This window comes from Apaloderma vittatum, unplaced genomic scaffold (assembly GCF_000703405.1).
Source record: "Apaloderma vittatum isolate BGI_N311 unplaced genomic scaffold, ASM70340v1 scaffold6158, whole genome shotgun sequence".
NCBI classification, from domain to species: Eukaryota; Metazoa; Chordata; class Aves; order Trogoniformes; family Trogonidae; genus Apaloderma; species Apaloderma vittatum.
In genome coordinates this window covers 7,847-33,394 of record NW_009730116.1, presented here as the reverse complement: position 1 = coordinate 33,394, position 25,548 = coordinate 7,847, and the positions used below count along the sequence as shown (strand labels likewise).

Genomic DNA, 25,548 nt, shown 5'->3' with positions numbered 1-25,548 from the left:
CCCTGCCATGAGCAGGGACACCTCCCATGAGACCAGGTTGCTCAAAGGCTCATCCAGCCTGGCATGGAACATCTCTAGGGATGGGGCATCCCCAGCTTCTCTGGGGAACCTGCCCCAGTGTCTCACCACTCTCACAGAAATTCTTCCTAATACCTAATCTAAATCCACACTCGTTCAGTTTGAAACCATTACTCCTCATCCTATCATTACACCTCCTCATAAAGAATTCCTCCCCTTCTTTCCTGTAGCCCCCTTTAAGTGGAAGGCTGATGTAAGGTCTGGCTGGAGCCTTCTCTTGTCCAGGCTGAACAACCCAATCTCTCTCAGCCTGTCCTCACAGGGCAGGTGCTCCAGCCCCCTGATCATCTTCACAGCCCTTCTCTGGAGCCGCTTCAACAGGTCTAGGTCCTTCTTGTGTTGGAGGCCCCAGAGCCAAACACAGTACTGCAGGTGTGTTCTTATGAGAGTGGAGCAGAGGGGAAGAATCACCCTTAGAATCATTGCTTAGGACCATCTACACGTCCCAGAGTAATCCCCTGAAGATTTATCAGGCAGCCCTTCATGGTAGTCATAGCTTCAAAACAGCAAAGCCAAGAACTGAAAACAGAGCACTCCAGACCTTTTCCTATTAGTCCTTTCCAGTGTGGAGTGTGCGGTGCAGGTCCGAGGGCAGAGACTTTTGTGGTCTCCAGCTTCTGCTCCCACTGCTCTGTCCTATCTAGGCTGACTCCAGTTGCACTGATTAAGGCTCCCCACCTGCTTCTCAGCTCATTCAGGATATGAAATGTGATTGCAGTTTAAACCTAAACCCAGGCTGTTTAAGCCTAAACTTGGGATGCTGCAGTCTTGTCCTCCTCTCCCTTGCTCTCTCTCCTGTGCCATCCTGCACAAACACTCATGCAGGCACATTATAGCCAGATTAGGCAAGACAGTTCAACTGGAAGCCAATCCAGCCACCATTAGTAGTTGTACCTGCTCTCTGATCCACTTCAATTCCCAGTTCCACAGGACAAGTACCAGTTTAATTCAATTTTCATCAGTTGCATGTTTTCAGACTCTGAGGCTGTTCTTTCTGTTTAAGCTTAAACCACTAGACAGTTAAGTTAGGCTTACACCACTATGTCAGAAACTGAAATCAATGCTCTTGTAAACAGCAGAGCAGAGGGTGTAGCCCTGAAACTCCCCAGCAAGAACTTTCTCTCTTGGTTTGCTGGTGCACTTGCAGCCACGCATAGGCTAGGCCACTTCTCAAGAGGGCTTCAGGGCACTTCTGGTCATCCTAAACTACTCTTCAGTCTAAACCTCTCTGGCTGCAGGCTTCTGTTGAAAAAAAAAATGCTCTTCTCCATCACTTCCCCTTCCCCAAGCTCTCCTGAGCATTGGTCACAGCAGCAGCGTAAGATCAAGCCTGTTGATCCTGTGGGAAACTAAACCATCACAAAAAATACAAAAAGACAGACGTGGTTTTTATTTAATTGGCTTTGAATGCTGAATCAACATAGCATATACAACATAAGCATTAGATCTGATTCAAGAAAGGAGATGGAAATGTTTGATCAGCAATTTGGGAATCTATTTTTACCAATCTGGCTCACTGCTAAGTCAGAAAAACACTCAGCTTGGTGTGAAAAGGGCCAGGAACATACAGCAAGAGAGGAGAGAGAAACCGCGGCTATGCCAGTTTTGATCAGCTCACATGACTATATCTTAGACTTAAAGAATTTACAGCTTTATCATTTGGGATGATAAATAAATTGGTAAGCAAAGAGCATGCTGGGCAGTCCCAGGAACAACTTCTCTTTGAAGGAGAATTGCAGTTTTCAAAGACTGACTCTTCCAGGATTGCGACACACTTCTATTCTCTGGCTTGGGGCTTATGAAGAGCAAAATGAGAATCCTATAATGGATTTCTGCACCTTGATACTAAAAGTTCCTGTATGATAGGTAGTATTTATGCTGGCCATGCCTGCTGGGTAATAGCATATAAACTCCTGCTGCCTTTCATATGTTGTAATGTGGAAGAAAAGATCATGATCTTTGAGTGGGAAAGTCAGGGTTGGTTGGGTTTTTTTGCCATTACTCTTGAAGTTCCCTGCTTCTCAAGTATCTTACATATTTTCTGGACCATTAGTGTCCTATTTACCTACTGATTTGATTTTATTTATAGGTAAAAGTTACGTTGTTTTGGGAAAAGATGCTTAAACCAGTGCACTAAGCAAAGTCAAGGTTCCCAGTCAAACTGAATTACCTGACTTTTCTCTTTGTTCCTCCACAAAGGTAATTTTAATTACATAAACTTCACAGAGCAGCTTATGAGGAGCAGCTAAATTACAGACAGCAGGCAGGGACAGGTGGGGAAAAGTGGCTTGGAGCTCCAAGAGGTGTTGCAACCTGTGCTGTAACACAAGAGAATTGGCAAAGCAACTGAGTATCATCACTACGCGAAGCTTCAGGGCTCTTCTCTATCTACAACACTGCTGTGATACGTTGTTGATATAAAGCCCCCACCAGCTCACAAGAACTTCATCCTGAAATTAGAGAGATCTTTTCAATTAGCTTAGTCTTATGGCTAGATTGTGCTGGCTTTCTACAAGGTATCTGCATTTCACTGCATTCATTATGAATGCAACCACAAAGCATGAACTTATTTCTCTGGAGGCTGCCTCAGATTATATGTTGACAAATTATATATTGACAGACTGTATGGTGACAAGCAATTCATCCTTCCATTCCTTTCACCAGTCCATCAAAGACAGAAACCTCACTGTATGCAGGCTGAAAATGACAAAACAACCACATTGGTTCCCTCTCATGTGTCTAATTTGTTTTCGAATGCCTGTTTTCAGCTGTGATGCAGAAGGGCAAAAATATTCTCCTTTCTGCTTCAAGTGTAAGAGAGAAAAAATTGTGTGCGTAAGTACTGTTAAGTACAAAAAAACAACATAAAATGCATATTTTGATTTTTCCAATAGTACAAAATTTACATATCATTATTGACAGTGGAATCAACCTCACATGTTTGTGAAGGTGACTAAATACTCCCCCTCCCTCTGCTCTGTATGGCATCAAAACTGCTCTTTTCAGTTGGAAACATGCAAAAAGCTGTGTAGTACCTGTGCCACATCCTGTGCAGATTAAAAAAAAAACAAATAAAAAAACGCCACACTCTCCTTTTCAACAAACTAGATGCTAAAACATCATAATTTTCTCTGCGTCAGCCTGAGCCAGCGATCTGGATCAAACCCAGCTGTCTGTAATAAGACAGAAAATACAGAGCAGAGAATTGCTGGCTGTTTGCTGTTGAGGTTTGGAAACAGTGAAGCAACGCATACTGTGTTTTGAAGAGACTCATCTATACTTTCACCAGTGTGGCTTGCAATTTTGAAGTCCTACTGCTTACTGTACTGAAGAATAACAGACGTATATTGCAGAGCTTTGTTCTTCCAGTTTGGGGATAGTGGATTTTTTTATTGGACTTAATGGACCATGAAAATTGCAAACTGAGCAATTCGTCTGATGGCTTGAGAGGATATTGCCATCTCTGTATTTCTCAAGTTCCAGCATAAATTTCCAGAACAAATCTCAAGCACTGAATAATAGCACAGATTTAAATGGTTCAGCTTCACAGCTATTGACTGCTGACCAGGTATGGAAACAGCCTTTACATTTGCCATGGCTACTTGTCTGCTGATACCCATTCTGCTCGAGCACAGGCACTATGCAGGCATTAATAAAGAGATAGGATCTCGCCCTGATGCTCAGAAAACAGATTTTGAAGGGATTATCCAACCAATTGAAAATTAGTTTTTCCGAGTTCAATCTGGCATACCCTCCCCCCACTCATCCACTGCAATGTTGACTCTCAACGTCTCTGCTCAGATTTAGTCTTCACTCAAAGTCTGCAGGATTTCAGTAGATAACTAACTCCTATTAACATTCCCATAAAGTACATCTTACTACCTCTCTGTCCTGGCAACATCAGGTTTCTCTAACTTTCTGAAACACCTATTTTGCCGTAAGCGTTGTCTTACGAAAGTAAGAGATTTTTAGATGATGTTTGCTCTTTAGAGCAGGTAAAAAGAGGATAAGTATAAAGATTTGATGGGGCTCCCTATGAAGAGAAGCAGCAAGCCTCGTAGCCTGTACACAAATGCGCTGCGGCATATCTTGAAAGCAATGTCACTCTCCTTCAACCTTTTATGCTTAATTTTCCGTAGTGGGAAGTGGCAGACCATTAGCAGCACGCTCATGAGAATTGCTAACTCACCCCGAACGAGATCTGGATGCTTGCTGCCTGCCGCCGGGCTGTACCGCAGGGGCCAACGTGACAAGGGGACATACTTTACGCAACCCAGATGTAAAACGAAGGAGCACTCGAGGAAGCCTTCCCCCTAGCAAATCTTCCTCTTATTTAACAGGGACAAGAAGTGACATCTGATTAAAGATACAAGCTCAGACGTTGAGTTCTGGTCTTCCTAGGCTGCTATGCCGAGGCCTCCAAACCTCCAAACAACTGAGCTATGTGTGGTCTTGTACGCAGATCAGCAGAGCTACTGCTATCTTGTCTCCACTAGATAAAATAGCACAGAGCTTTTCCTCCAAGAAAAAAAAGAAAAAGCCATCTTTTTATAAAACTGCCAAAAGGCACTGGAGCCAGAGTTAGGTGAGCAGAGGACAGAGTGTTTATTCACTCCTCCAAACCGGCACAGCCTGCGCTTCATGCGAGGCTGTAAGTCGAGCTGCAGATGAGCAATACCCGAGAGCAAGTCAGGTTTTGGGTAGGGAGAGAGCTCTGTTTTTTTGAAAAAGTCCTATTTTCAATCACAAGCATCAAAATTGGACTTTCTAAACCTGAAGCATCTGCTTTGGGGAACACAAGCACCTATATCACATTTGGCGACAAATCAGCAAGTCAAAGTGTGAAGAAAACCAATTTAGCAAACTGAAAAGTATGAACAGTTGAAGACAGCAAATACATCCTTGTTTTTGAGCATGTCAACAGCATCCTGATTAGTAGGGAACAGCTGTGTCTCTGAAACTGGGAAGCTTTAATTTCCTGTAAGAGTGCTCTGAAAAAGCAAAATTCCACTGGAAATACATTTATAAAATTATCCATGATGGGGAACTGGGAATGGCTGCAATGTGGGAATTAAGGTGACACCCCTGAAAATGAGAGAGGAAAGAAAAGCACGCATGCGCAAGACATCAAAAAAAGGAGGAATATACACAAGGGCACCTTGCGGTGATGTTCCTTCGTGTGGCACTGCGTTGCTGTATTGCATCAGGAGGTGAAGGAGGAAGCATTGTGATTAAAAGGACAGACAGACTGACTGCAAGAGCTGAGAGGACAGAGCATGTGCCGGGGTGGGGGTAAGGACACAACGTGGATTAATGAGCCCAAGGAGAGGCTGGAAGCACCAGCAGGCTTTGGGCGGAGAAGAAGTAGAATCAAAATCACCTTACTTGACATTACAGGGAGAACTGACAAGGCAAGAACATCTATATGAGATTTTTCAATGACAGACTGAAAAAACAGTGTATTATTTTTAACCTTGCAGCTGGAGATTAGCCTGATGTTTCTATGATTTTTAAGGTTGCCCACGATTGTGGCTTGGCATCCATCTCAAAGCAAAAAAGCCCTCTAAGCTGCACGCCAGTGTGTTTGGAAAGGGGCTGTTTAGAGGAAATGACCCGCACCATAATTTTCGTAATTGCCCAAGGGAGTTACAGAGTCAAACCATGCCCAGCATTGGGAGTAAACAGGGACCTAGTTCTCACAGCTCCTTCTTGCAGCACTTGAACCCCTCTGTAACAACCCCTCCTGGACCATGGAGCAGCTGCCAGGACGGATGGATAAGAAGGGACAGGATCCACACTTGAAGCAGGGCAGGGGTGGCATGCACAGAACCCCCCAGGCTCCTCACCCCGCCTAAGGACTGTGCTCTCACGGTGATACTGTTGTCTTTTGCTGTTGACATTCTTGCTGAATTCCGTTGCCTGGAAACCACTGTATAAACACCTTAGAAATAAGCCAAACAACCTATAAACTTAGGTAAGCAGGACGTACCCCAGAGCATATGAAAACAGACAGGCCGCTGCTATCTCCCCCTCCCTCAGCGGCAGCAGGGCTGGCAGGAGGAGGCAGGGAATGACGGACGAGCATCCAGGAGGAGGGTCAGCACCCGAGCAACAGAGTCTTCTCTCCTGTGGAAACAGCAGTGCCATGAGAAATTGTCACTCTGAGAATGCAGCGATTCATCCCCAGGAGAAAGGCATTATTTCCCATATAATTCAACAGATTATCGTAAGTGATGGACAGGAGATGAAGCTTCCTGCTCCAAAGCAAATTAAAAAAAATAATGGTAGGAAGAATGGTTGTCTTGTTCCCTACAAGCTCAGAATCTCAGTGGGTTTTAGCTATGGAGAATTAAGAATGTAAACCACCGTGACAGTCAGAGTAGCATCAAAAATATGGTCTGTCACATCTTTGGTTTTTCTCTGAATCCTGAGAAAAATCCTTTCTATGCTGTAAGTGCAATAATTTTGAGAAAATTATACCATTTTCTCAATGTTTAACACTGACTTATATGCAAAATACCACTTAGTCTTACTCAAACAACCGAGACAAATGCTTCATACATTATGCATGAGTTCTTCCACAAAGCTCTTGATACAGATTATAGAGAATTAAGATATGCTGTCAACTTAGTGTTTAAAGTTTTGATAACACTGAGTGATTAAATAACTTCATAGTAGACCCGCTCCAAGGTTTACTTGAGGAAACTCTTCCCTAAGCCTCTCTTGTTAGGCAGGCCAAAGGGATTTGAACCTTTGGTAATGAAAAATATGTTGCTGTACCAAACAGTGCAGGAAACACAGGTACAGCTCAGTGCAACTCTCTTTTCTTCTGAAAAAGCATTCAGTAAAGACTGGGCACACTTCCCTGCTTGGGAAACAGTACCTTTCTGAGAATGTTAAATTTTGACATCTTCTAAGGACTTTTAAGAACCTATTAGGATTTCTAGAATAAAGCACTGTCCTGACATTTTCAGTTTCTGCCTGTTCTATGTGTTCTCCAAATAGTCACTGGGGAAAACAGGTTTCAGAAAATATATGCTTCCCTGACTGATTAGGCCCAAGGAGAAGAGCAGATGAAATCCAAGAGGCAGCATAAGCCTTATTTCCTCATCTGTTTCTTCCCTTCTTAAAGCACTGATTCATTTTTGTTATGATAATAAAGGTCAGGGAAGCTGTCAGCCTCCTCATAATGCAATGTCCCTTTAGCAAAGAAAGGGATCTGACATGATGCCAGTTGATTAACTGGCCAGTGATCAACATCCAGATCACAGCAAAACCTTATGGTACAGGGTACAGAGCTCCTTGTTATAATGAAGTCCTTAATAAATCAATTTTGCATTTTCGGAACCACATAGAGTATTTTTATCCTTCCCCATAAAGGCAGAGAGATCAGTACCTCTGCTCAGGGTCTATGGAGTTCATCCTCACCTGCAGAAACAAACTCGAGTTTTCATGCTTTCTGGAAACCTGGAGAAGCTGCTTTGTGCATAAACCTTTGGGACGTCTCTACAACATTTCATTCTCTCTGTGCTTTTCTAAATGCCTAAGTTCTGGACTCAGCTGCCAGCACTGCTCCTGCATGATACTAATTCTCTGAAAAGTCACATTTTAATGTGCCACTTTAGTGTTTATCTAAATTTCAGACAGATTAATTATCTGACTTTCAGGCTGAAAGGTCTGAAAGCTTTGAAAAGCACATCAAGACAGGTAACTGTGGGAAAATGTGTTTTGCAGAGAGCTGGCTACAGCACATCAATGGGAGAGAAAAGCTGAGACGTCCCTGAGCATTTTGATGAGCTATAAGTGGGAAAGTGCCTTGTCTGGTGAAAGAAAATTATGCAACATATGGAGCAAGGTGACAGGAGGACAAAGGCTTCAATTTTTTCCCCTCAGAGAGGTCAGCATCTTGAAAAGTGGGAATATTGCTTCCCAGTCAGGTCTCTGTAGCTTTCTCCCCTCTTGCAGGGTAGACTCCTTCCCTTCTTCTAGAGGCAAGCAGCAGCTCACTCTGTTTCTGCCTGAGCAGCTCATTTTCCTGCTTCTGCAGGCTTCAGCAAGCAGCAACCTTCTACAGCCCCAATAATTCCATAAATATTAAGGGATAGGGCCTGGAGAAGCGGTGAAGAGCTTTGTCTACCACTTGGATACCCACCTGCAGTTCTGTAGGAGGACAGCTACGTAAGATTTGCCAGAGTTGTTCAGCCCTCTCCCTAAGCAAGTGCCATTTTTAGGACCATCACCAGGGATAAGAAAAGGTAACTTCTCTGTAAACAGTTCACAAAACATACGCTGCTGAAGGCTTCCACCAGCACTTCCCACAGTTAAGCACACCGCTTAGGGCTTAAGCTACAAAGATGACATTCATGACTTTGTAGTTCCACATTAAAAGCAGAGATTTTTAAAGTCTTACAATCTGAAGAAAAAAAAAAACAAACTAAATAAATAAACAAAAAAAACACCACAAACCAAAGCCCACCCTTCTGCATTATCTTGACCTGAACATTTTCTTCTTCTCAATCCTAGAGAGACATTTGGATTCTGAACCTAGTTTTTTATGCCATAAAATATTTGGTAATTTCCTGAATATTTGATGTATTATTTCTGAAAAACTATGACAGCCTCACCACGTATTTAATTCTACAGCCCTGGTAATTCCAAGCTCCACTTTTAGAATCATTTTTGTCTAGGGCCACTCTGGTGAGGAAGTTGAGGAGGATTAAATGCACAGGAACATCAGACCTCAGATTCTAGGATGTTCCATCTTGGAGAACACAGCTTCTTCTTATCTTTGTAGTTCCAGGCCACAACAGACTTAGGTTCTGTACGTCCACTCCAGATACAGTCGTCTCAAGTCTTTTGGAATTAGGACATTCCTTCAGACATTTAGAAATACTTGCTTTTAACCTGCTTTTTTTGTTGTTTTGGAACCCAACTCTCCACAAATTATATTTGTTTTCTGAAAAGTCTGCAATTCTGTCTCTAAAATGTGTGTAGTCACAGAGGCCCCCATTTGCTAAAGATTAAGGCTGAAGTTTTAAAAAGAACAGAAGACAGGTAACCAAAGGAAATGGCTGCACCACAGAATAAAATGTAGTTCAGCTCTGTGAAGAAGCTGAGGTAGAAAGAAGATCCAACAGTTGCGTAAGGATGCAATTCGCATGTTTGCAAACCAGAAATTTTTCAGAAAGCACACCAAAAAATGTTCACTGGCAACTGTAAGAGAGAGGAAGATAACACATCTCTGTACATTGCACATCACTTCCATTTTTTTAGCAGGAGGAAGAAATTATCTCCCCCCACTCTCCTGCCAAGCAGCATAACTGCAGAAAATAATCCCACCACCCTCCTGAAGGGTTTCAGTGCTCACCAGTGGTACCTGAAACAGAGACCTGTGGGAAACCAAAGGCAAATGATCACACCAGAAAATGCTGGGCCCAGCCACTAGAGTGGATCAAATCTGAATCATCGCAAGGATATGTCCCCATTCTATCTTTTTTTGCAGATCAGAAGGGAAATGCTTTGGGGGCTGGAGGGAAGAATTGCTCATATAGAAATTACTGGAGGAAAAAAAATCCACAGTATATTCAGCCTGTAAAGAAAGAAGAAAAAGGCCATTTCTCCCATAGATGGTGAACAACAAAAGCAAGCTACTCCTTCAAGCTACTCCTCCCTTACCTGGTAGGCTTAAGCTTGACACAAGCAGACATTATGGATCTGGAGAGATCTCGACTTGTTCCTCTGGTGGCAATAACTGCTTACAACTGCAGGAAAAAGATCTAGATAAATAGTGCTGCAGACACTGCCTTTGGCAGCTCTGCAGGAAGAGTGAAACCTCTGCTCAGTGGTGGAATTGGCTGCAAGGGGAGACAGTGGGCCATCTAACCAAGGCCTTCAAACACCCACTCAAAGACCTCTCCTCTCTTTACAGGAAGTGCAGAGAAGGAAAATAATACAAATAATCAGGCAACTCTGACCCAAACAGGTTGGTTTGGTTTTTTGGGTTTTTTTTCTGTTTCTCACCTCCCCTCAGAAAAAGCAGTATATCTAGGAATATCTTCCCATCAGTCCGACATTTTTCACCACGTTAAATCCCGGCGTGAGCTTTCAGATGACAAGCCTGAGATTCACACCGTGTGAGGGGATTTCTTTTCGCTCTGCTGGGATTATCCTACAACTACCAGAAATCCTCAGAAAACCCCAGGTACCAGCCAGCCAATGGCACCATGCTCAGAGCTGTAACATCCTCTCTGCTGACAGGGATCCCAGCTGTGCCTTGCTTCAGCAGCAGCTCCAATACTGATCCTTGGAGCAGCAACAACTGTCTACTGGAACACATAGGGCAGATCTCCGAGGTCTCCAAATTCTTCCAGAAGGACCACACCAAACCCCAAATGTCTTGCTTGTTTTTGCCCAGGACTTAACCTAGCATTTGAATGCCTACATGGTCCCCGAGAAGAGCTTAGCTCCTGGAACTTCACATGCCTTTTAAGCAGGGTCTCTTACATAAGCAAGAACACTTCACCTCAAAACTGTTTTCTCCTCCTGCCACGGGGAATGTTTAGATACATCCTTTTTGACATGTAATAACAGTCAGGCTGAACTTTCTGCTTGGGCTCAACCACTAACAGGATGGAAAATGTTCCTGGTATGCTATGAAGCAAACACTGGCAGGAAGTGGAAAGGGGTTTCTATGTATGAAAAGCACAGTTCAAGAAGAAAAGAAATATTCTCCATTTGTGGTCTTTTCCACAAGAGCAGGGTTGTCCTTTGGTGACCATATTTTTTCTCCCATCACTTATTTAATTCATCAGAAAGGAAGACAGAACTTGCTCTCACCTGGAGGGAAAAGTAGTCATGCTGCTGGAAGGAAAGGCTCCAAAGACACTGCAGGAGGACTAGGAGCTGCAGTGTGTCTCTAAAGAAGAGAACACCATCATGCATTCATGATTTTTAGTCTTTCAGTGAAAACAGTCACCTACGTGAGAAGGATCATGTCTCCTCCTCCAAGCTGCCCTGAGTCAGGCTCAGTTCTCCACCAGGGAGCTCAGAGCCAGTAGGTTACAACACAAAACAGGACGATACAGGATTTATCAGGAAGTGGGATGTGGCAACCAGCCCAGTGACTATGTAGCAAAACTGGCAAAGAGTCTTTTGACACATCCACCAGAAGGAAAGAGATCTGCCACAGATACTCTGATACCGTGTATTGTTAGCTCTGTCAGATGTCAAGAACACACAGGCCTAGCAAGAACTCTTTAATTGGAGTAACTGCACACAAGGATAGAAGGCAAAAGACTGCAGAAGTATCTACATTAGTGCTCTAGTTCAGATTAAAAGGATACACTTTTGAAATAAGCTTTAAATTTACCTCCACATACACTTTGAGTTGTGTCACGAAGCAGTCTCGAACCACAAAACCAGGATTTCTCACAAATGAGCTGGGAGATGTATTCTGAGAGCACTCCTGTCATACTGTGGCCTCAGACGGGCACTCAGGCTATAGGAACAAACCACAGCACATCTGAAGGGAAAGAAAAAACACAGCCTAAAGCGTGAGTAGCACCGGCTACTTTACTGTACGGTGATTTGCTTGTCTACGGTATTTTCTAACGTTGAAACTGTCAGGAAAACAACCTGATCCCACAGGTACCCTCCACATAGCTCTTACCAGAGATACAGCTATAGCCTTTGAAGTGAGAGAAAGAAGGAAGAGGAAACGAAAGCCACTTAATTTTGAAGTCAAATTTGCCCTCTACACAGCTCTCCCACTGGTGTCAAGGATAGGAAAAGAGTTCTCTCCTACTTCAATTAACAACATGAAGCCTACTAGTTAAAACAACTATTTATCCTTCAGTCTCCCACAGGCACACTCTCTTTTTGCTCTAGAGCTTCGCCAAGTGGTTACAGCTGTGTTTTCTAACACCAGAGTCCAACAGAAGGTTTAGTTACAGCTTTGTCTTTTCTTATATAAAGGGATACCATCAACAACTACAGTAAATAAAAGTGACTTAGTAAAAAAGGTGTAACAATTCACACTATGTTTGATACAAAACCCAGCATAATTAAAGTTCAGTCACCAGATTAGCAATTATGTGATGACCAAAGCTGTTTGACAAACTGGCAACATTCAGCCAGGTTTAAGTCCTGAATAGCTCCACACAGAAGCATTCTTACAGATGTGTACGACAGACAACACACTACATCTCCTACTAGTCAATGCTTATTTTGATTCCAGAGACAGAGAAAGCTCCCCACAGAGTTGCCAGGTCAAGACACCTGTTTTCACCTTTCATTCTTTTTAGTGCAACTATAACACAGAAAAATAACCACAACACAGTAGCACACCTGCTGACTTAAAAATCCCTCTATTATTTATAGCATTTGCACAAGCTGCTACTTAGGTGACTAAGCTACCTGACTGCAAAAGCCATTTTTGGTAGCAGCATTTTCGTAATCCACTAGAAAATTTACAGGATGGTGAGGAAATTCACACATAAGGCGTCTTGAGTAAGAGCCAAAAACTGGTTCCATGATGATTTTACCCTTAGCCTGTGCTTCAGGAAGAGTTCCAAGATGCCAAATCCCATAGACATAGCAAGGAAGAAACAAGACCTACGTGCAGCTACTGAGTGCACTCTATAGAAAGAGTCCCTCCACCAGCTTGATGTCCAGATGGAGACTGGTGTCAAGTGGTGTCCCTCAGGGGTCTGTACGGGGACCAGTGATGTTCAGTATCTTCTTCAGTGACATAGACAGGGAGATTGAGTGCAGCCTCAGCAAGTTTGCAGATGACATCATCATGCAGAAGAACCTCAAGAAGCTGGAGAAGTGTGCCTGTGTGAATCTCATGAGGTTCAACAAAACCAAGTGCAAGGTAATGCACCTGGGTTGATACAAGCTGGGGGATGACGCGGTAGAGAGCAGCCCTGTGGAAAGGGGCTTGAGGGTACTGCTGGACAAAAAGCTGGACATGAGCCAGCAGTGTGTGCTCACAGCCCAGAAGACCAATCACATCCTAGACTGCATCAAAAGAAGTGTGGCCAGCAGGTCAGGAGAGATGATTCTACCCCTTTCTCTGCCCTAGCGAGACTCCAGCTGGAATACTGCATTCCAGCTCTGGAGCCCCCATCACGAGAGGGACAGGGACCTGTTGGAGCAGGTCCAGAAGAGGGCCACAAAAATTATCATAAGGCTGGAGCACCTCGCCTATGAAGAAAGACTGAGGAAGTTGGGGTTGTTCAGCCTGAAGAAGAAAAGGCCCCAGGGAGACCTTGTTGTCGCCTTTCAATATTTAAAGGAAATCTAGAAGAAAGACAGAAGTAATCTTTTTAGCAAGACCTGTTGTGACAGGACAAGGGGTAATGATTTTAAACTAGAAGAGTGCACATTTAGACTGGATATCAGGAAGAATTTTTTTTACAGTGAGGGTGGTGAAACACTGGAACAGGTTGCTCAGAGCTGGTGGAGACCCCACTCCTGGAAACATTCAAGGTTGATGGGGCTCTGAGCAACTTGTTCCAGTTGAAGATGTCCCTGCTCATTGCAGGTAAGCTGGACTAGAAAACCTCAAAAGGTCCCTGGCAACCCAAGACATTCTGTGATCTGTAAGCCATGCCTTCAAGGCTAAGTCAAAACTTAGCAAGTGAACTGGTTTAAATGAAACAACTACAAAGCATCTCACTTTCAAAACAAAACCATTCACAGACAAATCCTAAATGGCAACAGTCCCCAATTCTCGAAAGGACAGCTATTCAAGACCAAATAGCTTTTGCACTTTGGGAGAAAAACAAACAAACAAACAAAGCTCATATTCAAGGTTGTGTGCACAGGCTGAGAGGAGCAGATCAGAGTATAGTACAAAGTTTCCCTCATCTCCAGACTTAAGTGGATCATTCTGCATGAATTCTACAACATGACCAGAGCATCAGAATGATGACATTTTTGGTTTCCCTCCCTTCCGTTTGTTCCCAAAATACTATCTCCTATACAAGGACTCAATGCCTTGAGATGGTATCATAAGATGACAAGTCAGGTTTTAATTATTGTACAAAAAATGTATTTAGTTATTGTATCAACTAGATGAACCTCCTGAATAACACATGACTTCTCCTTAACTCACTGTCATGGCCTGCCCTATCTATGCTAGCAGTATAGAAATCCTGCTTTAAAATTTAAATTTAAGACACTGTCTTCTCCTCCCTCTCCTTTAAAGGCTCATTGACTAAGTCAGGTAAAAGCGCTGAAAAGCACATGGTGTCCTAAGTAAGGATGTTTCACATCCCACTTCCAGCAGGTTAGAAGTTGAGCTCCAACAGCCTTACATAGTCTTCTGTTTCCAGAAGAGGAAAAACCAAAATCCAACCAAATCTTGTTTTCATAAAAAGAAAAATATAAAAGCCTCCCTAGGAAAAACCTTTAATGAAACAGATACACAGTTTCCAAAACACTTTTGTGCAAGAAATGCCAAGAACCCTTTGCAATTCTAAGTACACCTCGTGACCATTTCTATGAGATAAGCTATGGGTATATTTTGCCAAGGTTAAAATTAAGTGCTTCCATGAAAAGCTTATTCGAATGTGCACATAAAGTGATAAAGATAGGATCTATAAAACTCTATATTAACTGATTTGTCAGTTTATTTCAGTTCAGTTTTCCTCATTCATGAATAAGAAAGCAGCAGTATGAAAGGACTTGGGTGTTTCAATTTTTATTGCAAATTGTTTTATTGCAATTGTTCCACATCTGTTTTAACTAAGCCAAACTGAAGAATGTTTACATTAACGTTACTTTCATTAACTCTGGCATGACATACAGTCATATAAGCTTCAAATATGCCGCCTCATTTTACCGTCGCCCAGCTCTACTCTTCAATGCTTTCAAAGTTTTCCTCATGATTGGTGCAACTTCTTCAATAACAGAAAGAGAGGCCAGTTAGTATTACAGCTGTGAGTAATTTAACACAGTATGAGCAAAATATTAAGCATATATGAAGAGACAGCAAGTTAAAACAATTATCTCGATAATCTCAGGAAATTTCATTTACTTTTGATAGGCTTCTTTCCATCCTGAGTCATGCTTGAGCTAGAACTTCCATTGTTGCTAGCAGGGATCGAATTTGATGGCATGTTATTTCTGTCTCTGCTTTCTGAAACCTTTACTCTTTTCAAATAAGGAAATAAGGAAAAAGTTAGCATTTGGTATCAAACTACTATTTGCTCTGGCTTATTTGGTAAAAAAAAAAAAGAAATGCATCACAAACATGTAAGACTTCATACATTTAAAAATCATAGGATAATTCAGGTTAGAAGGGAACTTATCATAGAATCATAGAATGGCCCAGGCTGGAAGGGACCTCAGAGATCATTTTAATCCAGCCTCCCTGTCGCCAGGGACGCCACCTCTCGACTAGAACAGGCAACACTTCGGGACCGAACAGGAATCGAACCTGCAACCTTGGCATTGTTAGCGTCACACTCAACTGACTGAGCTAACCAGCCCCCTAACTTATGTGGTCATTTAGTCCATTTCCATTCTTGCACAAATTTTTCGTTAAGTTTGATGCATCTTAATTTTCTTTAAAATTAAATGATCAGAATGTGACAAATCAAAATGTTTAGCAATATCACTGTGATTCATAATGCCATATGATCTAGTTTTTTTCCTCTCTTTAAATAATGTCTAGCAAAAGGCACAATAAATAACCCCAAATATTAGGTTGGAATCCTTTCTCAACAGGACGAGGATTGAGGCAGATGCAGATACAGAGCTGATGCCTACTGCTAAGGACAGTTAAACCAACCTTCACGCATTAAAGTGTCAGAGTGATGTCACCAATTTGGGCAGCCTTGCACACCTGTACTATCTGCTGCCAGTTACCTGTATGCTGCGGCACGCTGAACTGCAAACAGGAGCTTGCTAGGGATCCCCATGTCTGCCACAGGACCCTTTTAGCTCCTGCAAGACCAGCTTTTTAAGTGAAGATTTCAGCTGCACCAATTCTACAGCTTGCAAAACCAAGATGTTTTCAGAGGATATGGTCAAAGCAATGAAATTAAACTCATCGTGCCTGAACAAACTTGTTTCTTCAGAAGGCAAAGCAATGACTCTCACAGCTGCTTCCACACAACAGCATTTCTTCCTAATTTATCATGCCTGAGAAAGAAAAACATGCAGGGCTTCAAGTATATAATTCAGCTACTGGTCCAGAGATTACTGGAGAAGAAAGGACGTTTACACTACTGTACCTGAAGGACCTAAACTGGAAGGCTGGTCTGTGACAACACAGATACAACCTCCCACGGGGCAACCGAAAGCAAAAGCCTAACTCGAAGTGCCTTAAGCTACTGCCTTGGTGGGGGGCTATCTTTTCTTTGAAAACTGCAACAGTATAGAAAGAAGCTTCCTACTTTTATCAGCTAAAGGTGCAGCTTTAAAAACAATGTATCTAATGTAAAGGCTGATTTTACTTTCCTGCATCCAGGGTGTCGTTCCTGCCCCATCCTACCAGCATCCTGAACAGTAAGCCAAGGCTCCTCGATCAAGTTAAGTTCTTGAAATTCACAGAAAACACTCTGCCATGGTTTTGTAGGGTTTTTCCTTACCTCCCAGATAAACCCAGGTCAGTTCAATTATCTAGTATATGTGCCTAAGACCAAAGAATTGCTCAGCATAACTGCAGGCATTGCAGCATCGTAACAGAAACGGCTTGAAATGACTCTCTTGACATGTTCAGCAATACTAAACCATCGCACTGCATCACACTGACAACCGCTTAAGCTTTATCCTCCCTATTCCCAGCTATCTGTCAGTATCCACTCACGTATTTGTCAACCTGCACAACTGGTCCCTAACTCACATTAAGGAAAGATGTTCCACCTGCCACTCCTGCAGAGGTATAATTTTGAGAACTGTAGTTGAAGACAAGTTCTGCCAAAACAGGAACAACCACAGGCAGTGGGGATGAGGGAGGCTCCATGCTCACCAGCAGCCACAGCAGAGTAAGTGACCACATCTTAAGATACCCACATTCAGGCTGTATGAATACTCTCCCTGTGTCAGCAGTTGGACCATAAAAGCTATGGACTCATCAACCCATGGGGTGCTTCTGCATCACAACTGCTGTGGTGTTGTTTTTTTCAGGCAAGAACAGATATTCAAATAGCAGACTGCTTCCACATCATTGAGAAAGGAAGGAGAGGTAGAGCTGGTGGTACAGGTGGTTTATCTCCTTGTTGTAGCCACTCACTTGGATACAAGAGTTCTTGAGGCTCATGGAAACAGTGGGACAAACATCACATCTTAGCTTTGGTTCTCATAGCTCTTGAACTACTCTGAACTAAGCTGTCACAAAGAAAATTTAACTTTGTGCTGTACAAAGGAAATATTTGTGCAACTCCAGTTTTCTGTTCCTCTTGTTATTAGCGTTGGCTACTGCTACAGATTGACTGTTCCAGATGCTCCATTAAGCTGCCAAAGCAGAAACCCACCATCAAGAGTATTGAAAGTTGCAGATAAATATCTGGTCAGCTCTATCACTCCAGACAGCTCCCCAGGATTTTAGGAAATCAGGCAAACACATCAGGTTTCAAAGTAGGTTTATAAACACAAAATATCAACACTAGAATCTCCCCAGGATGTCGAGTGGCATTAGTGTAATCTGGAGGGAAAACAAAACAGCATCCACTCTCTCTCCCATTGGGATAGTGAATTCACTGCTGGCACGTTGGGAAAACGTGCGATGACAACGCATACATAGAAGAGGAACACACAAGACTTAGAAGGTAAGTTAGTTTCTAGGCACCAGCTGCTTTAAAAAGTAAATAGAGAGCTATTTGTAACTTTGAAAATATCTTGCCAGCAAGATTTTGTACCGACAAAGACATCTCAACTCAAATTAGAAGCACAGTACAAAACACTTACTTGCACTTCTCTATGGGATGAAGCTGGGTGCTGGGTCCTGCTGTCCCATGGATTTGTTGCTGTCGGCGAATGTTCCTGGGTGGTTTTGCTGCACTGCTCATGTACGCCATTTTTACTTGCCTGCCTAATACAGAAACAAGGAGCAGAGGACACATAACTTTTCTTTTTTGGCTCTTTATGCTCAAAGGTCAGTTGATAACAGAGTTGTGTGACAATTTCTACGTTTAAATTGGCAAAAACATAATTCAGAAAAGTGGAATCTGGTACTGAAGTGGTAACTGAACCATGGAAAATCATATACAGACTGCATGCAGTACTTCTTCATGTTAACTTTGGTGTTTGTAATTACATTTGTACTCTTTGCGTTGTTGCTTAGAATCCTCAGTCTAACCAGCAAGGTAAGATTCATCTACTGCACGGTGTAAGTATTAATACAATATATCAACATATAATGTATGTATTTATTTTTGTGCCACTTGTAAATTAAGAAGAAAAGCATTCTTTGTTGATATCTTCTCCTAGAGGTGTTTGCACTAGAGCGCTAATGTCACAAGTCACTAAAACCTGTATATATTAAGTGTCAAGAATACCATAAGAGACTGAGTAAGTGGAAAAGCTAATGACAGATTTTACCTTTTGGTTTCTCAGACTGAGCTGAAAGAATATTTTTTGTAAGCGCCTTCAGTTTTTCTTCTCTCTGGTTAGACTGTCTCAAGTACATTTCCCGCCAAGACTCACATTCCAGGAGGCTCTCATTTTTAAAGTCTCTCTGGCAGTGTTTCTTCCACAAGTGGTCAGATGCTTCTGCAAACATCTAATTTGAACACAAGATATCTTAAAGCAAAGATTTTAAGAATATTTTCAAGAGCACCTGTTAGCTGAGCCTGTAGACAAAGCCCAATCCCCTGTTAGAGAAAGGTGCAGAACAAATCCCACCACACATGCTGTCACAGGTACCCCCAGTGTGGACCGTGGCAATACCATGAGAGATACTAACTTCGGTCTAGGAATCACACAGCTTCAAATAGCAGAGCTCTATATCTGAGTTAGTGAGCCAAGCTTACAGGCCAGACGTGTTTCAGAACAGGCTCAGGCCACAGCAGCTCTCACCTTCAGGCACAAAGAGAAATGGCCAACTTGTTACACACTCAGAACCTCGATGGCCAAATGCACGATGGAGCTGAAATCCTAACAGTGTAGATAAGAAATCTGTCACACGCTTGAAATCTCACCCCAGATACTTCCTGACTGGTATGCTTCACAGCCTGAACAGTTTGCAACATGAAAACAGTTGGTTCTGTTCTGACTTTCCCAAATATTTCAGCGTTAATTACTGTGGGTATTTGGGTTTTTTCACTCCATATTTTTAGGAACGGATGTAATTTTTTTGCCAACACTGGCTTTCACTTAGTCATCAGTAATAATTCTCCCAAATGCTTTAAATCCTGACACTTGAGAAAGGGAGGCTTGGTAGTGACAGCTCAATTCAAAGAAATAAGTATGCAAGACAGAAAAGCAGTTCAACCCGTGGAGAATCTTTGTCAAAAAGGGTGCAAGGAAGGCGAAAACAGATGCCTCGTGTCCTCCGTGGTTCCCTGAACGTAACAAAGCAGAATTTACCGGATTACATTCCTCTATTCGAAACAATTGCTCTGGTGTGCAACGTGTTAGCACAGGCTCAAGAATTTCAAAAGGCACACCTCCTACTTCATGTAGCGCTACAAAAGAGGACAGGACTCTTAATACCTCATTTGTTTTACTCAGTACAAGTTAATTTTAGCAAGCACTAACAGAACACACATTTTGAAGTCAAGCTATGAAAATGTTTATACATCAGCAGTTCGATATTGACTGGCAGTTACATTCGAGAATGGAGAAAGCCTCTTTGAATAGCTACTGCCCCATCTTTACTGATGGGCATCACTCCCCTCTTTGCCTATGCAAAGGAATCAACAACTTCTTGACTACACATTCTAATGTACGTCAGAAAACATCTTGGAGGGGGGAAAAAAAAAACCACATCAGCAAGCTTTGTGGCTAATAATTTATAGGGCATTACATTTTAACTAAAATTAAACCTTTAGAAAAGGTAAGCTTTCAAAAGAAAACTACATGTTGGTATGGCCATAAATCCATTTTTTAAGTGCCTTTCAACCTGCTCTGAGGCATCATTTGTAGGGAGGGGCAGTATCTTTAGGTAGGCCAGTTGTTGGCATGGAAAGAAAAAGAATTCTGACACCAGGCACAGCATGCTACAAATCCTTAAAAGTACTCACAATCAATATTATTTTGAAGCACACGGATGCACTGTTCATACAGCGTGAGCATCTTGGAAAGACAGACTGTTTTAGAGCCAGAGTAAACTTGCATTTTAGAGTTCAGTCTCCGCCCTGTGAATTGAACTGTCTCACTGACTTGCTGGGGCGCTTCTACTGTTGGTGCTGGTGAAGCTGCAAACAAAACATCAGGCAGGATTTCCTTTACCTCCTGACATTTGACAATGCTTTAAACATTCGGCTTTAAAACACAGCTGGTAGGACATCAGTATATTCATTTTTCTTGAACTACAAAGTTATTGCATCACAGTTTGGAGCCCGTACACACACTATACGTTACAGAAGTCCATTTGCCATCATCTAACAGTGAGACAACATGTACGTTGCAGGTGCTGCTCCAAATCACATCAGTCTTTCATTATTTAGCACAGGTCTATATAAGCTGTATTCACATGTAGATTACTCTGTTACCAGCCTACAGCACATTATTGACCCTCCCAAGTTATCCCAGAGCAGCCAGAAGCTGCAACAGCAGTGATGCTTCAAGACCAGAGTGACACAGAATCACTGAAACTTCACAAGAGCTGTTATGGGAACTACTGGCACTTTGTGTCACGTACCTGTAAAGATGCTAGCAAGTTCCTGTGCTGAAGCTAGACCTAGTGTTTCCTATATTTTACCCAAGATAATTCCTTTGCCTCCTATAAACAGGAGTAAAGACGAATGGAGTGTGTAGAGCTACCACCTGATCTATGCCCTCTCTACATCCGCAGTAACCTTCCACAGTATTTCTTTATTCAGCAAGCCGTAAGAGGGAAGCCTTTGTAACTCTCTTCAGCTCCAGTATGATCTCTATAGATAAGAAAGTGAAGGTGAAGTATTTCTTTGTCATGGACAGATGAGCTAATACAGTTTCTTAGGAGAGAGGATAAAGATGTCTCTACACAGAGCTGTAAAAACCTACACTATTTCACATTTAACAGTCTCACATACTACTTACCTTTAAAATCTGCAGCATACGGGGGAGATGAAATCGAGAGGCCTGTCAGAAATTTAGGCAGTGGAGTATTAAGAAGATCTTGAAGGGATGTCACCTTGGCCTGTGCACAGTCAAGGAAATATTGCTTCAACAAAGTTGGATTTACCAAGGCTTAAAATAAGCTACTAACAAAACTCAACCAAACAAAAAAAAACAAACCCGAACAACCCACAAACCTTAAGCAAGCCCCAAAGTTAACCCAGAGAACTAGAATTATTGCTTTTCTGCACTAAAATTTACTCCCTTGATTACTTTTCAGTGTATTCTTTCATACTCTGCTTACCAAGACTACATCACAAAAGGAACTTAGTGGTGTATCTGCAATCAGCACATTAAAAGACATTAAAGAACAGAGATGTGTCCAGTTAACAGGCTTTCAGACAAATCGCCACTGAGGTTAGAGGCATGCAGTGAAAGATAACAAAATCCCAGTTAAATGTTTAAACACAAACTAAACACCATCCTGAAAGACAAGCAGTAGCTTTATAAAGCTTTCAAGTCTCCTATATTGTGCTGCACAAGCCATTTAGCCTAAAATTTTCCACAGATAACCTCTTAAAAGGGATTTAAAGATGCAGCAGTCTAGTGCAGGCCCTACACGTGCTCAGTATTATGTGCAACATTTAAGTTGAGTCTTAGGTGTCCTTCAACTTACGTAAGCCAGCCACTTATAGGTCAAAATTTCCACCTCCCTGAATTTCATTTCAATATCACAGAATCACACAAGATCATCTAGTCCAACCTTCCCTCCTAGATTCCAGGAAGGTTTTTTAAAGTCTCCAGGGACAGACACTCCACAACCTCTCTGGGCAGCCTGTTCCAGAGCTCCGTTACCCTCACAGTGAAGAAGTATTTCCTTAGGTTTCAGCTGAACCTCCTGTTTTCCAGTTTGTGACAATTGTCCTTGTCCTGTCACTGGACACCACTGAGAAGAGTCTGGCCCCATCTTCCTGGCAGCCATCCTTTAGGTATTCATAACCACTGATGAGATCCCTGCCTCAGCCTCCTCCAGGCTAAACAGACCCAGCTCTCTCAACCTTTCTTCATATGGCAGGTGCTCCAGTCCCCTAATCATATCTCTCCCCAGTAGTTCCTTGTCCTTGAACTGGGGAGCCCAGAACTGGACACAGTACCCCAGGTGAGGCCTCACCAGCACAGATCAGAGTGGGAGGATAATCTCCCTCAACCTGCTGGTCACACTCTTCTTAATGCACCCCAGAGGATGTCATTGGCCTTCTTGGCCATGAGGATACATTGCTGGCTCACGGTTAGCCTGTTGTCCACCAGGACTTCCAGGTCCTTCTCCCCAGAGCTGCTCTCCAGCAGGTCAGCCCCCAACCTGTAGTGATGCATGGTGCTGTTCTTCCCCGGATGCAGTACTCTGCACTTGCCCTTGTTGTATTTCATTAAGTTTCTCCCTGTCTAGCTCTCTAGCCTGTCCAGGTCATGCAGGATGGCTGCACAGCCGTTTGGTGGGTCAGCCACTCTTCCCAGTTTCCTATCATCAGCAAACCTGCTGAGGATACACACTGTCCCTTTGCCCAGGTCATTGATGAATATATCAAACAGGGATGGACCCAGTACCGACCCCTGGGTGACACCACTAGTCACAGGCCAACTAGACTCTGCCTCACTGACCACAACTCTAAGCCCTGTCCTTAAGCCAGTTATCTTTAATAACTTTTCACAACTGTTGAACATCCCAAGATTTTGGTCTAACAATTTATGCTAGAGTATCATATACAAGTCTCTACATTGGTATTTCTCCTTTTGGGACAGAAGATACCATATTCACATTTTAGATCTGGTCCAGTGAGAGGTGTCCCTGCCCACAGCAGGGGGGTTAGAACTAGATGATCTTTAAGGTCCCTTCCAACCCAAATCATTCTATGATTCTATGATCTTCCACAATAAATAAAGCCTGGAGCTTTCACACGACAGTAAAGATAAAAGACTGAAGAGACGTAAGTGCACAGAAGATCTCCACTGAGAAGGTCTAATTAATACACACGCTTAGAGTTACCTTGGTTCACAGCAGCTACTTAAACTTCTTCCCCTTCAGGGGCCTAGGCTAGTTCAAGTTATGAACATGTATAAACTATTTTTATATGCAATACTGCGGTTTACTTAAATGCATGAAGAGAAGAAAGTTCAGTTCTGCTGCAGACCTTAACATTCACTACCAAAGAACCACAGCATCTGACAAAGTGACTATGCTATGCACCAACAGCTGTTACAGTCACAAGCAAGGCTGGTCAAGAATGGAAGCAGAGGACATGTTTCCAAAGGTAAGTACCTTTACTTCACAGTGGAGAAAAAGCCTATTAACTGATACAGAACAAAGACTACTGTCTTACCAGATAGCACCAAAAATAAAAAACTCTAGACAAGTTTGTAAGATTGTAAGAGACAAAATGAGACTGAAATGCCACCACGCAATAAACACTCACTTTTTTCCCCCCAATTATTGCAATTACTGACATAGCAGCTGTGTTGCAATCTGCTGCTTAAAACAAATACAGTTGAACTTCACCAAAATAGAGTACTTGATCTGCAATTTATTTGCTATTATCTCAACTATGTGGTGGCTTACCTTTTTACTGGGAGTTTCTGATTGATCATCCTCACATTTTTTTACATCTTCCTCTCTCTCTTTTGCATGAGAACATGTTGAAGTCTTTTGTGGTAACGAGCTGTTCTTCTGTTCACTGCACTTCTTTCGCTGTTCACCTGTAGAACAAGCCTTTCTCTTCCTTTTTTTGGTAACTTGATCATAAGTAAGATAAGATTCAAAAGACATAGTAGGGGGCTCAAATTCCTCATCACTAGATAATTCAGTTTTGCTTTCTATAACAAGTTTTTGGTTTGGTTTCTTCACATGCTTAGGATTTCTCCGTTTGGAAGCATCCTTACTAGGCTTTTCCTTCTGGGGTGGTAAGTCTTTATTGGCTACAGAGGAATGCTGCTTTTCTGAAACTTTCTTGCTGTCTGTGGGGGTTCTCTTTTTGAAGTCACTTTCCTTAGCTTGAGGATTGGTATCCTGAGAAGCATGCTTAGAACCACTGCTGCTACATCCTTTATTATCACGTTCTTTTTGAGACTCAGAATCTCTACTTCGGTGGGTCTTTTCACTACAAGCACACTCTTTATTCAACTTTTTAGAAACAGCAGCACTATTAGAACTTCTGGAGGCCAGTACAGATGCTCTGGGCTTCTCTGAAGGCTTCATCTCCTTGCAAACAGAAGATTTTGCCATATCTTTTTCTTTTTCAGTATTTTGTTTTCTTCCTCTGTTACCACTGCAACATTAAAAAAGAAACAGTCACGTCCCATGCTACATCTGATGCTAAATACTTGAACAATCCATCTTTTTACCAATATTTGTAGAACTAAAAGAATTAAAGCACACTATGTGTCATAATTTTACAAGACCCAAAACAGTGCTCTGCCATGCCTTATTCTTCAGTACAGAATCCCAGAGAAGCAGTGCCAAGAGAATTAGGGAGCAGGGACATAGATATCAGTATGAACACATGCCTGCCAGTACTACCTGCTTATGTTGGATATCACTTTTTAGACAAGTTTTCCTGCATGCTTTTTAACACAGACACGGTACATGAAATATCTAGGAGACAGAATTTATCACATGCTCCATAGGGGAATTACAACAGGTCAGCCTTTAGGCTTTACTTATCACAGGTTCTGGTATTTCACCTTCCTTTTGTTTGAATAACTTCAGATATAAAATGCACTATTTAGTCAATCTAAACCTTTGGCTTTCTCAGCTCAACTGTTTCAAGTTGCTGGAGGCCTGCAACACATGTGAAGCACAGTCAGCCTGGCCACAGCAGTGGTGGCTGCCTCATTTTCAGAAGAACTTATGTCTCTTAAGCGTGACTCCTCCAATATTAGAAGCCCCTCTCAGTCTACAAGAACATTATAGGAAAGCCCCCTACACAATCAAACCACTGGAGGGCTGCCAATCTAAACCACCACCTCTGGGCAGAAAGAGGAAGCTTTCTGAAGAAGTGCAGAGCAGTGCCCATCACTGGCTTAGTCCTGCTTGCATCTGCTTGGACCTAAGAACTTGTGCTGCTCAGAAAAAGCAGCTGTCTGAGTGCTGTCTGGTTAATCGATCGGTACCGGTTGCTCTGATTTGGTTTTGTACTTTTTATAAAAGAAAGACTAATTTCTTCCATTCAATTAATGCATTTGTCCCAATGTCATTCCAAACAT

General features: G+C 42.4%; 1 protein-coding gene across 1 annotated transcript in view; it reads right to left on the bottom strand.

Moving 5' to 3' along the window:
• Nucleotides 1-14,922: 14,922 nt before the first annotated feature.
• Nucleotides 14,923-25,548, bottom strand: part of LOC104277876 (transcription elongation factor B polypeptide 3-like) — a gene marked incomplete at its 5' end in the record, with an annotated part of 12,750 nt that continues 2,124 nt past the window's right edge. The window contains 8 exons of the mRNA XM_009874662.1: nt 14,923-14,984; nt 15,122-15,237; nt 17,998-18,121; nt 18,631-18,811; nt 19,618-19,715; nt 20,274-20,438; nt 21,274-21,373; nt 23,906-24,611. Of these exons, the coding sequence (XP_009872964.1) occupies nt 14,923-14,984; nt 15,122-15,237; nt 17,998-18,121; nt 18,631-18,811; nt 19,618-19,715; nt 20,274-20,438; nt 21,274-21,373; nt 23,906-24,611 (1,552 nt within the window). The remainder of the gene's footprint in view (nt 14,985-15,121; nt 15,238-17,997; nt 18,122-18,630; nt 18,812-19,617; nt 19,716-20,273; nt 20,439-21,273; nt 21,374-23,905; nt 24,612-25,548) is intronic.